This window comes from Siphateles boraxobius, unplaced genomic scaffold (genome assembly GCF_051911475.1).
Source record: "Siphateles boraxobius isolate OS27281-9 unplaced genomic scaffold, OSU_SipBor_1 25, whole genome shotgun sequence".
NCBI classification, from domain to species: domain Eukaryota; kingdom Metazoa; phylum Chordata; class Actinopteri; order Cypriniformes; family Leuciscidae; genus Siphateles; species Siphateles boraxobius.
Window position 1 is genome coordinate 21,471,034 of NW_027508866.1, and position 16,260 is coordinate 21,487,293.

A 16,260-nucleotide genomic window follows, 5' to 3' on the forward strand; every position below is an offset into this window, starting at 1 on the left:
TGGTTTATCCCAAAACCATGTGACCAGTATCATGTGATGTCATTTTCTTCTGTGGCAGATATTTTAAACACATTATGGTAAATATCTTTTGTAAGTCTTTTCTGCATTTTATCTCCAATTACCTATTGTCAAGGAGTATATTTATTGCCTGTTAACTATGTTACATTGTTATGCTTTTCAAAATGTTTTATTTTATTTTGAATGAATATTAAAATGTGAGGTTAACCTATTCAAGAAAATAACATTTGGCTGGCCAGACATGGCCTATCGTTGAAATTATGATGCAAAATGGTGAAAACTGTTGTTACTGCCACTTTCACATATGTTTTGACTGAATTGTTTCTCTTTAAATATCTAGACTGCTGCTTTTGATATTTCAGGATGTAGTTTACATCCACATTGTCTGGATTTGACATTCTTAAAACTATCAAAATGATCTTTAAAATGGATTTATGATAAAAACAAATATACTCGTCCTTCGTGACAGTGCTGAGAAGTATTTGAAATAATGGAAAAAATAAATAAATTTAGAAGTCTTTTTAAAGAATCACTGTACATATAGACCAAAAAACTGTGCAGAATAGACCAAAAAACATTGAATATTTGAGTCACTTAAATCAGTTCGTCTGTTACAGTTGACAAACTCACAGGGGAAAATCTTGTAATATCAAAATGGTGGCACTAAATTTTCATTATTAAACCATTTACAGTATGTTAAACATATTCAAAGCACTGGTTTACTGATTTGACAACAAGCACAGGAGCTGGTTCTGCATGCTGCCATTGTCCATGGTAACAAAATAAGGAAAACTGACAAAAGCCATCGTTGCTTGTCTCCACATAATTTTTTTCTCCATCAATCATTGTAATGTGTGAGTGCAATTTTCGCAACCAATTTACTTTCCCAATGTGACGTACTTCCGAGCAAAACAGGATATTAAAGGAGGGTGAAAAATCTAATTTATTGCAGCACTTGATTGGATGGTTAAAATATGCCTCCATATGACAAAGTTTTGAACAACATGCTTGTTGTTTTGGACTTATTAAAAAGTAATGAAAGAATATTAAGGTTAAATTGCTTCTTTGGCATGGAGTGGAATAACCAATCATGCATAAAAAGAACAAAAACTATTTTGATGTCATGTTGACAGTGAGAATGACTCACTTTGCACAGTCGCTCTTCAGATACTGCAGTGTACAGCAGGAAGTGCACTATATGAAAACAAGGAAGTACAAGTGTCTCCTGTGACACTGTTCAAACTGGCCAGATCAACTGCAACATTATTAACCAGACATGCAAATGATAACAGCTAATAAACGTCATGCACTCTCTCAGATTAAACTGTTTTATAAAAGAAAGAGGTGGAGTGTGTGTGGAAATGAGGCTGTTGTCCATATGGCAGACATGTGAGTGGGCGAAACATGTCGCCTTCTTACTGAAATCTAGAAAACGTGGGTATATTTGAAATTCTGCACAGCTGAGGTAGAATGGCACAGCATTTAAATATGAACTGGTTGTAGGTTCCGAACATCTCTTCTATTTTAAATAACATACCTGTGAAAATACTATAGTCTCTGGGAGGTAGTTATAAATAAAAGCATTTAACATTTACAAGAGATTTCATAAAGCCTAAACTAACTATTACTGTCAAATTGTGTAAAGGTTGGTTATATCTCAAAGCAAGACAGAGAATAAAGGGAAATTAAAGAAAAGGGCAACATGACTGACAAAAAACCGCATGCATAATGTCCCCTGCGACATTACAAAAGCGTCAATGATTATTAAAGGTGCTCTAAGCGATTTTGGGTAACGTCATTTCTTGTTGACGTTCGAAGTATTGTCAAACAAAACGGAGGCTAGCTAGACCCTCCCTCCTCCTCATCCGCGCACTAACCCTCCAAAACCTGCCCCCAAATCCTTCTTGTCGGTTATTGGCTGGAACAGTTTGTTATGTTTCGTGGTGCGGGTTAGCCCAGTTTGTTTTTGTTGCCGTTTGTGGAGCCTGGGGTCAGGGGCGTGGTAGCGGGGGGGAAAAGAGTACCCAGGGCCCGAGGCAGGGGGGGGGGCCCTTAGAAGTCGCCGAGCTCAAGTCAAAAGTCCGTCCACCCTAGGCCCACCCCCCCCCCCCCCCCCCCCCCTATCGTCTGCAAAAATCCTGATCGGATCCTCCCTAATTAATATATCAGGACAGTTGTATCACCCTGACCTTTTGAACTTTATGGTTTTGAGCTTTCGGTTTTTCAAGTACCATCTTAAAAGCGATTTAAAAACACAGTTCAGCTTTAGGATGTGCATTTTACATCACACTTAAAATAAAAGTGCTTTCACATCGCCATTTTCACATGTTGACAATAAAACTGGACCAGCTGCTTTCATATAAATCTTCATAAGGTCTCTGAGCCCTGTGAGGCCAGCCATCACATGACAATGTTTTTCTCTTTCATGCTCTAGGCCTTAATAAAATAAGACTTGTGTGGAGAAAAGACCATTCTACTTTCTCGTCTTGGATCTAGCCGTACGTTCCACCTCTTTAAACCTTTTTTTTCTGACCCACATATAACAGCAGATTCGTTACATTTAATAAATCGGTTTGCAATAAAAGCACTGATCTAAGATCAGTGCGTGGCTTCCATGTCCAAAACAGTTTGATTACATGGGCAAGTAGAAGCTGATACCTGATAAGCACTCATTTCCTGCCATGCTATATGACTCGCAGGTGTAGATGCCGTTTTGAATAGCCTGCCCTCATGTGTCATTGTAGTAAACTTCCCTATTTAACTCGTCCCACATGCTGACCAGTGCATTTACCTTAAATCATCTAGCTTGTTGAGGAGAGGTGTGCTATTTCTAAGCGATCTGACTTGTGATTTTTGCTTGGCAGACAATAGAACAGGCAAAAGAAGAAATTCAACTTGCATTCAATGAGGGATGTCAGAATATCACAGAGATGGAGGACTTTTGACTTGGATTAGTAAGAAAAACCCTAGCAATCATACAGAACACTTTAGCAACTTCCTAGAAACACCCTGGCAATCACCCTAGCATTGTGCCAGAGACTTCAAAACTGCATTGGACCCCATTGACTTAACCTCTTGTTTAGTAAAGTAGATCTGAGAGCGTTTTGCAATTAAATAGGGGTTCAAGAACCGAAGATCGAAGGTTGTAGAGATACCCTATTTGGTGGGATGGTCAGAAATCCCACCCACTACTCAGTCGCAATCATACACATCTATCTGACACTAGGTGGCACCATAATAAGGCAAAGGTTTTGCAGATACAGGCAAAAAATGATCAAAAGAATATTGATATGTTGGGCGCTTTACGAAGATATAAACAAATTAATTGGTCTGGTGTTGCAAAAAATGTGCCTATATATCTGCCGAATGGAAAGTCCAAACTTAATGAAATTTAACATACATAGACAACCGGATAGCCTGAGGATGCATGCCAGCCAAGTTAGGTCAAGTTCTGCCCATCACTGGCACTACAGCAGTAAAACGCTTATAACTTCGTAGTCGTGTGATCAATCCAATGGAAAATGCTAACATATTCTTAAAATGTCATGGTTAAACACAGCTTATATTAGCTTCCATCAGCAAATAATGTCAAATCTGAGAAGATATTAAGAAATTTAGAAGATTTAGAAGATGTCTAGAGGTGGCACTGCAACATGTTTTTGCTAATAATGGTTACAATAAAAAAAATAGTCTTTCCCCTGAATGCTAAGAGTGTGTTCACACTTATAGTTCGGTTCGCTTGGTTGCTTTCGTCCAGAGCAAAAAACATTTAGTTCTGGTCCGCTTAGCGTTCACATTGGCATTAACACTGAACCTAAAGGCATAGAGATATGTTAACAACCTGATTGGTCGACTTTTCTTACGTATATATTTCACGAAGAAACTTACTGAACATCCAAAACAATGTTGTGTTCAGGTTTAATCCAACCAAACATGCCAAGTGTGAAGTCAGTTGGTAATATCCCTATCCCTTTCTGCAATTTTGAGTTTGTCTTATTTCCATAAAAACACACTTAAAAGTCCTATATTATATTAGAAAAAATGCATCGCAGTTGTATAACTGAATCATCTACATAAGCATTTAATGCGTGGTCCCTGATTATCACTGCTTGCAGCTATATTTTTATATTTATTGCTATTTCCAAAACAGGAGGTCGGTCACAATTTTAAAAAAGAGGGTCACCTGAAAGTATCAAAGATTCTATAAGACAAGACCTTGGGATGAATTTGAAAGCCCTCATGCAATAGAAAGTAGGAAGGTTGTTTTTCCAACCCTCACTCTGACCATGTGGAAGTACAGGCATAATGATGTTCTCATGATATAACTCACCACGATCTAGCAGGGGAACTTCCCCAACATCTCACACGGGTTTGTGGGACGTCTCGGCTATCATGCTGCGAGTTATTCCTGCTCCCCACACTTTGCCTAATTATCGTCGCTCGGGCTTATCAGGAGGATACTGACAGGATGAAACATTTCCTCCTGAAGACAACATTTAGTCTAAAAGTGAAATGTCCTAAATGAATCACCCACATGAGGCAGCAAAGTGCCCATCACATGGTTTCCATTTTGAAGCTATTGTGATTAGGTTACAATACATTATAATGAACTGTAGGAGCGATCATTTCTAATTCATGTGGCACAGAAGGCTAGAATTTATTTTGTGCAACAGTGAAAAAAATAGTGCATTATTTGGATGAATCTCACAAAACTGCAAATAAATATATATTTAATACTAAAATCAATCAATTAAAATCTGTTTTTTACATTAAGAAAATGACTATAAAGCAAAAACCTTGAACCAAAAATTACTGTTAATGTGAATACAAAAAATAAAGATATATTATAATTGTAAAGTACCCAAAGATTCCATACATCACAGTATTTGTTGTCCTGAAATTTATTTGATTTTAAAATTTCCTTTAAAATATCTTTAAAAAACAACAACATTCTGTCCACACAATATGATTTTTTATTTTGAGAATAACATTTTCTTTTTTCATGACAATAATGTGACAATGCAAAAAAATCTTAATGGTCCTAAATAAAAATTGGCTTAATTTTCTTTATGCAAAACATTATTTTTTATTGATTTTAGGTGAATATGACCTGCACATTCTGTGAGATTCAGGTTTTATATAAGCTTAAATTAAAGATTAAATATTATATAAATGCCAAATCATGTTTCCATGCTCAAACCCCACAAATTTTGGTTTGTTTTGAGCACAACAAGCACCCTTTTGAACTAAGGGCATTGGTTCTGCTGTCGACCGGTCGGGCCAGTTTACAGCCCACAGGATAACATTTCTCAAGTACACTACGAACATTACTTCAACAAGGTCGATTATTAAGTAAGAGCTTAAGGTCACACTTGCTTTTTGTGGATGCAGGTCAGACCAAAATCTGCTAATTTATTTCAGAATTATATAATTTATTATGACACCTTAGACCTGTAGACCACATTCAGACCTGTAGATCATTTGTTTTGTTATGAAACAGGAATTAAAATTATTACAATGTTGTCTTCTTGGTTTGGTTCGCTTTTACAAGGCAACATTTCTTAAAAGGACCAACATTTGTTAGCAGAAGTCGCATGTGAGTTAACTGTCCTCTCATTGATCATAGCGGTTATCTGTCAGGATGGATGGACAACAGCTCCGCGTTCTCATTGTTACTTTGTAGCTGCCGTTATATTACTTTATTAGTCTCACCAGGAATCAAGGCTTTGTACGCATTTATTGTAACTATTGTGGAGAGGAGCAATTAAGCGGCGTTTTAAAATGAACAGGCAGCGCTTCGTCTTTGCTCCAGGATAACTTTCAGAGACATTAGCTAAACAAATATTGCAGCTTTTCACGCAACGTATATATTTTCCTATCATACATTGTGATATACAGGTCCTTCTCAAAAAATTAGCATTTTGTGATAAAGTTCATTATTTTCCATAATGTAAAGATAAAAATTAAACTTTCATATATTTTAGATTCATTGCACACCAACTGAAATATTTCAGGTCTTTTATTGTTTTAATACTGATGATTTTGGCATACAGCTCATGAAAACCCAAAATTCCTATCTCAAAAAATTAGCATATCATGAAAAGGGTCTCTAAACGAGCTATTAACCTGATCATCTGAATCAACTAATTAACTCTGAACACCTGCAAAAGATTCCTGAGGCTTTTAAAAACTCCCAGCCTGTTTCATTACTCAAAACCGCAATCATGGGTAAGACTGCCGACCTGACTGCTGTCCAGAAGGCCATCATAGACACCCTCAAGCTAGAGGGTAAGACACCAAAAGAAATTTCTGAACAAATAGGCTGTTCCCAGAGTGCTGTATCAAGGCACCTCAGTGGGAAGTCTGTGGGAAGGAAAAAGTGTGGCAAAAAACGCTGAACAATGAGAAGAGGTGACCGGACCCTGAGGAAGATTGTGGAGAAGGACCGATTCCAGACCTTGGGGGACCTGCGGAAGCAGTGGACTGAGTCTGGAGTAGAAACATCCAGAGCCACCGTGCACAGGCGTGTGCAGGAAATGGGCTACAGGTGCCGCATTCCCCAGGTCAAGCCACTTTTGAACCAGAAACAGCGGCAGAAGCGCCTGACATGGGCTACAGAGAAGCAGCACTGGACTGTTGCAGTGGTCCAAAGTACTTTTTTCGGATGAAAGCAAATTTTGCATGTCATTCGGAAATCAAGGTGCCAGAGTCTGGAGGAAGACTGGGGAGAAGGAAATGCCAAAATGCCTGAAGTCCAGTGTCAAGTACCCACAGTCAGGGGTGATGGTCTGGGGTGCCATGTCAGCTGCTGGTGTTGGTCCACTGTGTTTTATCAAGGGCAGGGTCAATGCAGCTAGCTATCAGGAGATTTTGGAGAACTTCATACTTCCATCTGCTGAAAAGCTTTATGGAGATGATTTCATTTTTCAGCACGACCTGGCACCTGCTCACAGTGCCAAAACCACTGGTAAATGGTTTACTGACCATGGTATTACTGTGCTCAATTGGCCTGCCAACTCTCCTGACCTGAACCCCATAGAGGATCTGTGAGATATTGTGAAGAGAAAGTTGAGAGACGCAAGACCCAACACTCTGGATGAGCTTAAGGGCGCTATCGAAGCATCCTGGGCCTCATAACACCTCAGCAGTGCCACAGGCTGATTGCCTCCATGCCACGCCGCATTGAAGCAGTCATTTCTGCAAAAGGATTCCCGACCAAGTATTGAGTGCATAACTGAACATAATTATTTGAAGGTTGACTTTTTTTCTATTAAAAACACTTCTTTTATTGGTCGGATGAAATATGCTAATTTTTTCAGATAGGAATTTTGGGTTTTTCATGAGCTGTATGCCAAAATCATCAGTATTAAAACAATAAAAGACCTGAAATATTTCAGTTGGTGTGCAATGAATCTAAAATATATGAAAGTTTAATTTTTATCATTACATTATGGAAAATAATGACCTTTATCACAATATGCTAATGTTTTGAAAAGGACCTGTATTGTTCGTTGGTCCACTCCATTTTCTTTCTCACCACAAGCAAACCACAGTTTTCAAGCTGGCCGAGACCAACTCATTCAGGTGATCTCGTACCGTTTTTTGTTTTTTTTCTGTGTTTACATATAACTATAACAAACCAAACTAAGGGAGAAGAAAAACAATGCTCCAAATGAGACGTGTGAAAACAGTTGGCCATGATACACAAACACAGGCCTCCACTGAAGCTCTGCTATTATTACTGTGGGAAATGCATAAGTAGGCCTAATGCGAGATTTGGATTACTTTTTTTCAGTAACTCATTACTTTTTGATGTAATGTAAATGCAAGTTACTGCAAGGTACTTTGTTTTGCCATGTATTGACTGTCAGCTCTCCTGTCCTCATGTTGAGAGAAATTGTAAGTGCAGAGGTGTTGTGTGTGCACTGTGTGTGGACATGATGATTATTGTAGCTCTAGACTAAATGTGAGCATTTACTCATCTCACTTGAACAAAAATAGATTCAGCATTCCTCAAAAAATTCATAAAAACAGTGAAATGCAAACTCAGAATATTACACAAACCTGCAATACTTAAATATGTTAAATTACACAAATATACTTTGTGCATTTAATCTCACTTTATTAACAAATTTCTTTGCTGCTGACAAGCAAAAATGACTTTATATAAACATCACATGTTTTTTCAGAGCTGCACCCTCTACTCTACAGACTTGAATTTGCATTCAGCCTGAGGCTTATTCATTTCACTTTTGGTGAGAAAGGGCCTTTACATTTGCCAAAAATAGGACTTTTTTGTTGTTAAAAAAATGCAATTAGATACTTTTCCTAGGGAGTAATGCAATATTGTAATGCGTTACTTTTAAAAATTAACTTTCCCCAACACTGTCAGCTATAGCACTTAACCTTAAGATTAGTGCTGCAAACACTGTTGAAAGCAGAATTTTAGCAACTACCTTCCTTTTTCCCCTCTTACTTCTGTATTAAAATGTTAAAAGTTTCATGACTAGATTACAGTTTAGAGCTGTATATACCCAACTAACTGCATGTCAAACATTTACAGAGCACTTCTTCATATTAAGTTTAGAAACAACATTAGGCTTTATTATTATTTTTTTAACAAAGACAAGCCCTCAAACAAATTAGGTTTGTCTAGCTATATTCCATTGCATCCGTTGTCTGATTTCAGGACTCAGTGTTATTATCAGATGCCTTTGTTATAATTAAAGTGACACAAACTGAACCCCTCAGTTCCACCTCCACCTCAAGCTTCCACATTTATTAAAAACCAATGAGAGACAGAAAGGCAAAGTAGAAAATGGGTGTTCAGTCTTTCAGAAGCAGACTGTAATCCCCACAGTGGGGAGATGTGGGAGTTGTTTGATGGTGGAAATCCCCTGGGAGTGTGAAAATGCAAAATTACCTAATGCTTTCACTTCAGCAGAGCTGCAACTGTCCTTTATAGGCTATATAGTATACTGTACTAGGATCACAACCAATGTGTGAATGATGACAAACACACTAAAAAGGTGCAACATGCAATAATGGGAACTGCCACTGTTTTTTGTTCTTTGTGGACAAGTGACATGTTTTCATGAGCCTATAGACATTCAGCATTAACCAAACAAAACCATAACCAACTTGTGCAATTCAAGGTGTGGAATATCTCTTTTGATTAAATTAGTGCTGGGCAACTATTAATCGTATCCAAAATAAAAGTTTGTGTTTACACAATATACGATTAATTATTTTGTATATATAAATACACACATATGCATGTGTATAATTAAGAAATATTTGCATATATACTGTATATATTTATACATAATTTATATTATATAGAAATATTTGATATATAAATAACATTTTTTTCTTAAATATATACATGCGTGTGTGTATTTATATATACAAAATAATTATACACAGTACACACACAAATATTTTGTAAACACAAACTTTTATTTTGGATGCGATTAATCGTGCCCTGCACTAGATTAAATCCTATTTTACAAGCAATTCCTGAACAAATCCTTCATTTTGAGTCTGATCCTTTAGATTAATCAGTTGAAATGGTTTATTAAACTTGAATCCGTGCGTACAAATATGCCTACTTCCAAACTATATTGCAAGTGAAAAACAGTATGTGAGTCGAGCAGTATGTCCGAATTCATAAAACAGTAGGGGAAAAGTACCCGGATGACCTACTACTTCTGGTGAGATTCTGAAGTGTGCATCCAATGAACACTTAACTATCCCACGAGGCCACGGTATATTGTGAATGGCAATGAAGCGAAGCAATTGACGCTGTTGGTCAAATTGCAACTTGACAAATGTAGTTTGAAATTGTCCGCTACACCCTTAGCCTATATAGTGGACTATTTGAAGGGACAGCCATTCGCACTGGTGTTTGAAACCGTATTAAACGTTATTGAGTGCACTTATTCAATCCCATAATGCAACAAATTCAGAGGATGGTGTTCACAGCGCACCATTAACCATGCATAAAATAGTAATTGTGTGAACAAGTGACCAATTTCAACAGCCGCTTCAGCGCCTATTTATGATGTAGGGGCGGAGTTTCAGATTCTAGAGAGCATTTGATTGGACAGAAAATCAGATGGGAAGCTGAAGTGCAGTGATGTCATCAAAATCATTGATCCATTAGAGAGAAATGAGAGACTACATTCTGGATGTTTATCTTTTAAATGCGAATTTTGTCGTTGTTTTAGAGCTCACTAGCTTCTAGATAACAGTAGGCTATGACTAACGTTTATACTAAAATCATTAAAAAATTACATTTTGGTTTCATGGGGACTTTAAAACGGACTGTTCAAAAGATTCGGATGAGTCACAGGAGAGGACAAGCAAAGCAACAATAAGTGAGTAAAATATAATCTGAACACCACGGAGTCCCTCGCCCACAGTTATACTCACAACACACGAGTGTAAACAATGACAGTTAAGCACTATACAACACCATATACAACGCGCAAATTAAACCATAAATAGCGCTCGAGCTCTCTATACTGTAGACGCGGCGCGCGACTGCGTACAATGGAAGCTGTTTATCGACTCGCCGTCTGTGCAAAAGTCGTTAAACATAACATCGCGATATAAAGATAAACATCGCGTTATTCTTTTACATTTCTCACATAAAACCCACTCGAGAGCGTCAGTGGATGAAAGCAGGAGCGCTAATAGCGCCAGGAAACACTGTTTTCAGACAGATTCGCTTCAGAAACGCCCCTTAATGGCTTTAAAATGGCAGCAACACACGAGGAGCTCTTATTTCCTTAATTCTTGCCACTTCACGAATCTATTCACCTCGAATTCATGTCGTGTAAATTGAATAGCAAGGGTTGAAAGCAAACGAGGAATGATTGTATTTACAAACGCTACAAGCAAAACGCCATTTAATTCTAAACAAGCGCACTTCCTTGAATCTAACTTTGATTATGGTATATTCACAGTGCCATACGCCCATATTTTGCATCTCAACAACATCAACCGATTATTTATGTTAACCCATAGCCTACGCGTCAAGCGCATCATGATTTTAATACAAACCAAAGCGAAAGTAAAATACTGATATTTAATATTTCCACTGCATTTGCATTTAAAAATAAACAAGCACTCTCGGGTTAAATCTCCAGCAGTTTATACGTTTGCTCCCTCCCCCACTTTTGCTCCCATGCCATTTCTGACGTGCCATTATTATCATTAAATACAATAATGAAAAAAACTTCAATACATGAGCAACTCAACAAGCGCGTAATAGTAAAATAAGACACTATAAATTCACATACCCATCCATTGCACAGAGCAAAACAGTGGCGAGGTGAAATAACAATGCAAGCACAGGAAAATGAAGAAACGGGTGTTACTGCTGTTACTACAGTTCGACTCCCCAACACAAATTCACTCTCTCAAGCACAAAGGCACGCACACACTTCCTGCTCCTGACGTGAACACACACACATGCATGCATGTACAGACGCTTCTCTGTACAAAATGGCCTCCCCCTTTCAGCAGACACACCTTTGAAGAATCGCGTAATAATATAATTGTTGTTGTTGGACGTTTTGTTGAAAGCACCCATGTAGAGTTCGTTTTTGCGCGCGACAACAAGTTCCGCGCGTTCACTGTTTTCAATCGCAGCGCGTGCTTTTGGATAATTTGATGATGTAGCAGCACTAGGAACTCTATAATCTTGTTCCTGGGATACATTTATTAAAGCAGGGATTTAATATATATATATATATATATATATATATATATATATATATATATATATATATATATATATATATATATATCATGTTTTAAAGACTTTTTTCATACAGTAAAATATTATCTGTAAAATTTTTACATATATATTTAGCCTACATATCGTTATCCCTTTTTCTACCTACCATCAGTGTAGGCTACTGTTAACATGTGTAAACTTAAATATAAATATAACTGTTATTTATCTTGTGATTACAGACCAGTCTTTAAAAACAGAATAAGATAATAATTTCTGTAAAATTATATCTATTTATTTAAATATTATAATTTTCTTTGTTTTATTTTGCATAGGCTATTTAATTTTTTTAGTTCTGTCAAATCGATTAACCACGGTTAATCACATCTAACAAAAGTTTGTGTTTACATAATATATGTGTGTGTGTATATATATATATATATATATATATATGTCTGTGTGTGTGTCTGTGTATATATGTATAGTACAGTACAAACAGTATATATGAATACTAGGTATGGTGAAGGATATGTGATGATGTGGGGCTATTTTAATTCCAAAGGCGAAGGGAACTTTATCAGGATGCATCCTGGATCCATGAAATAACTGGCCTTTAAAATAAAACTCTGCCAGCCTCTATGGGAATTTAACATAGGGGTGTCCTGACTTATGCAACCTGTATTTTAAAGAAGAAAATGTATTTATTTACGATACATAATTCATTCACAAAGAAAACTGGTGTCCTTAAAGGTTGGATTTTTCCTCATTTTTTTAATTAAGGCATTAAAATCAATTTCCAAAAGATTATTTTTTATTCCTCTTTTTAGTCAACTTTAGCATGGGTGTGTTCACTTATGCTAAGCACTGTATAGCTATACTATAATATGTCATTATATTATATTCTAGCTGCGAGTGTGTTCCTAAAATGAACTCCTTATCAACCATACAAACAATTCTGGTGCATTGAATTATTAACTAATTAATGTCACCAAATTAAGCATTTTGTTTTTTAATAATGATGACTATTTGTTTTACACATATCACATCGAAACAGCAGTAAAGATGTTAATCCTCTCAGTACCTGAAGCGTGTAGGAACTTGTTACACTTGTTGGACCGGCTGAACTGCAGTCTTGTGCTCGCATGAAACTGTCACAAAAAGCACTGTGTAATCGCACATTCATAGCCTGCATGTAAACTATCCCAGCGCTCAGAGAATTTAAATCAGCTGAAATTGTAATACAGTAGTTTACTCCAGGTTTTTTGGGGGGGCCGCAAGGTAGTGCTTAGGGGGTCCGGGGAACAGACTGACTTAACTAAATTTGATTATTGATTAACATAAATTGATTTAAATAAATAAACAAAATTTGATTTAAATATATAAAGGAATAAGTTAATAAATTAATAAATTGATTAAAATAAAGAAAGAATATACATTTTCTAAATAAATAAATTATATTTCTAACAGTACACTATAGTAAGGAATTTTTATTTTATTTTATTCCAAATAAAATTTACACATATTTATTATTTATTAATCACAGTATTAATGGGTGTTTATACAGGAAAATATATAGCTGCCTTTTAAATTTTTGGATGGGCCCTGACACGAGGATGATCATATTTGGTGGTCTGTGGCCTTAAAAGACAGAAAATCCCTGGTTCATATTATAGATATGTATGTATATGTTTATATATCTATACTGTTTACCTGACTGAGAGACGGTGGATGTCATGGTGAGGGCATTTAGATTACGATTGTAATTGAAACAATTAAAATTAAAACAATTGAAACCTTGTTTTTGAAACAATTACACATTTTCATGGTAACACTGTAGCCAAATTACAAGTGTTTGTAAAGTGAACCATCATTAATCACGATAGATGACAAACATGACACAGGGGTCGAGGCAATCCAGGGGGATGAAAAAAAAGAACAAGGAAACAAAAATGCAAAACCAGGTAAAGCATTTAATTAAGTAGGCCTATTATGTACACATTTAATTGCAACAATGTCTATTTGGATGACGTTTACCTCGACCGCAGCTCTGCAACACATAGAGGGTGCTATAAGCTGGTAATGTTATTACAGCGAATGAGAAAGAGCTCTGGATCTAATTTGGGCATAAAGGGTGGAGCTAGAAGGTTCAACCCCACCCATAACTATATCCCTCCACCCATTAGATCCTCAGAGGTGGAGCTGGACCAGGTCAAGCTCCACCCATGACATCCAGAGAGCTGCAGCTATTTTGGCTCTGCAGCAACTCTTGGATCTCTGTGTACTCTGTGTACACAGAGACAGCAGAAATAGAAAAAAATATATATTAGTATTAATAAATCATTTATATTGTTATTAGTATTGTTTATAAATAGTAACTATTGCATCATTGTTGTTATTATTGAGTAGGGGTGTAACAATACCCTCAGGTCACGATACGATCTTATTATTTAAAGGGGTCATATAATGGTACATGCACTTTTACAAGTTGATTGTACTGAAATGTGTGTTGGCAGTGCCTGTACACAACCAACATATAATGATACATAATCCATCCAGTGTGTTTGTTTTAATCTCCTCCTACGTTTTCCCTTGCCTCAAATTGAGCCGTTCGATTTTGTGACGTCAATAAATCGGACGCCCCTCCCACAACTGTTAATTAACAGCAGCGTTTCTATGGTTTCAACCATAGACTGTAAAAAAAAAAAATGTTTCAACACAGACCCGCCTTGAGCAAGCTGTCAGCGTAGTCCGCCAGTGTTGATACACTTTAGCAGAATAGCGTCTTAGCGATTGTGGTGTTCTGTTCTTGGGTGTAATAATAAACACAGCAGTCATTTTAATGTTCCTAAATTTGAACCGCTGGAGTGGCCATCAGTGGCTGAGTTTAATTTTTGAAGGGAATATTCCCAACGATCTACGTAAATGCTTTTATGTTTGCGCTAATCACTTCTCACCAGACTGCTTTCTAAACGAGGGTCAGTGTAAATCTGGTTTTGCTAAGAAGCTGGTCCTGAAAGCAGAATCGGTACCAACTATTCGTGTTCCTGCTGCACCTCCAGAAGTTAATGTAACGTTTTATTAACCTTTGCTTTAATTATTAATCTTTGCAAATCGCTTGCAGCTTCACGATGAATGCGGCTAATGTTTACACTCAGTGTATGTTGCGGCATGTTTTCTCTGTAGCGTTACGACGTTCTCAATATAATTCATAAACCCACGTTTATAATGAACAACGCGTTACAGTTAATGTTTCAGCACTGACAGTTGTACCTAACACTGAGATAACGTTACGGATCACTGACAAGCCTACATTTGCCAAAAAAAAGTTTTTCAACATCAATCTGTCAACGAACTAACCTATCCATCAGTAAACACATAGCGTCTGTATCTCACTACTCTAAGTTACCCTGCCAGTACATAGGTTACAATATAAAAAATAGATCAAAGTGACATTAACCAACCATTCAGAAACGTCCTGTTCGAGCCTTTATAGAGTGCCTAAATTACAACGTCACGTTGTAGGCCAAAACGCGGAAGTGAGTTCCCTCCGGTTCCCTCGCCCTAAAGTCTATGGGTTTTTTGAATGGGTTTTTGCTAAATAGCCTGAAATAAGGTCTGTGGTTAAAGCCTCCAAATAATTTCACGTTATGATCTATGACATAAAACACACCAGTTTTAACCTGATTGTGGTTTTTTAAACTTTATATAGGCTTCAAAATGTATACATTTTGGATTAACTTGTAAAGATTATCTTGATAGACAAAACGTATAAGGGTCACAACTCTTTGTTGAACACAGATCTTATTTTTTGCAATTTTCCAAAAGTCTATGGGGAAAATGCATAGCTTTTTGATCGAGGGAACCCCTGCGCCGCTAACTTCCGAGTTGTCCTACAAAGTGACGTCATAACTTCGGCACTCTATTGTCAAACTTCTTCGGGGCCGTCATCTTGTTCCCGTCCGACTCCAGTTCAAATTGGTATGGTAGAACCAGAGCCATATAGAGTGATCTCTCTGTATGGCTCTGGGTAGAACCATAGATAGAACAGATGTTTCCTCAGAGACTCCCGCTGCCATTCTTGTTGCAAAATATACCCTCAACTGTTGTCAAGGCAACACTCCACCTGCAGTTGTGTCAAAACCATAGACTGTAAAAAGGTCAAAACCCCCCCAGAACAGAGGGGCGGGGTGAGCAAAGCTCATTATCATTTAAAGGCATATGCACTGAAACGGCGTGCTGAAAACAGAGCTGTTTTTGACCATGTAAAATTAGTGTTCTCTTACAATACTAATGATCATTTTTAATATAAGTATGTTACAAAGTTTTCATTTAGACCCTAAAGATTCATATTAACTTGTAAAAAATATGACCCCTTTAACTGGGATCAATAAAGTAGGCTACTATTACTAATACTATTAACTTTATCTTTTTATTTGAAGAGTAATTAAAAAATGTACATTAGGATTTCAAACATTACACAAATTAAACAAAATTATTGG

General features: G+C 36.9%; 1 protein-coding gene across 4 annotated transcripts in view; it reads right to left on the bottom strand.

Moving 5' to 3' along the window:
* The window catches only part of ptbp3 (polypyrimidine tract binding protein 3), a 69,775-nt gene extending 58,249 nt beyond the window's left edge, over positions 1 to 11,526 (bottom strand). The window contains exon 1 of one of the 4 annotated variants that reach the window (XM_077243167.1): positions 11,325 to 11,526. Coding sequence is in view for 2 of the 4 variants with exons in the window: in XM_077243166.1 (XP_077099281.1) it covers positions 11,325 to 11,328 (4 nt within the window). In the remaining 2 variants the exon portion in view is untranslated. The remainder of the gene's footprint in view (positions 1 to 11,324) is intronic. The other 3 variants (XM_077243164.1, XM_077243166.1, XM_077243169.1) reach the window with 3 other exon arrangements.
* Between the last annotated feature and the right edge of the window lie 4,734 nt (positions 11,527 to 16,260).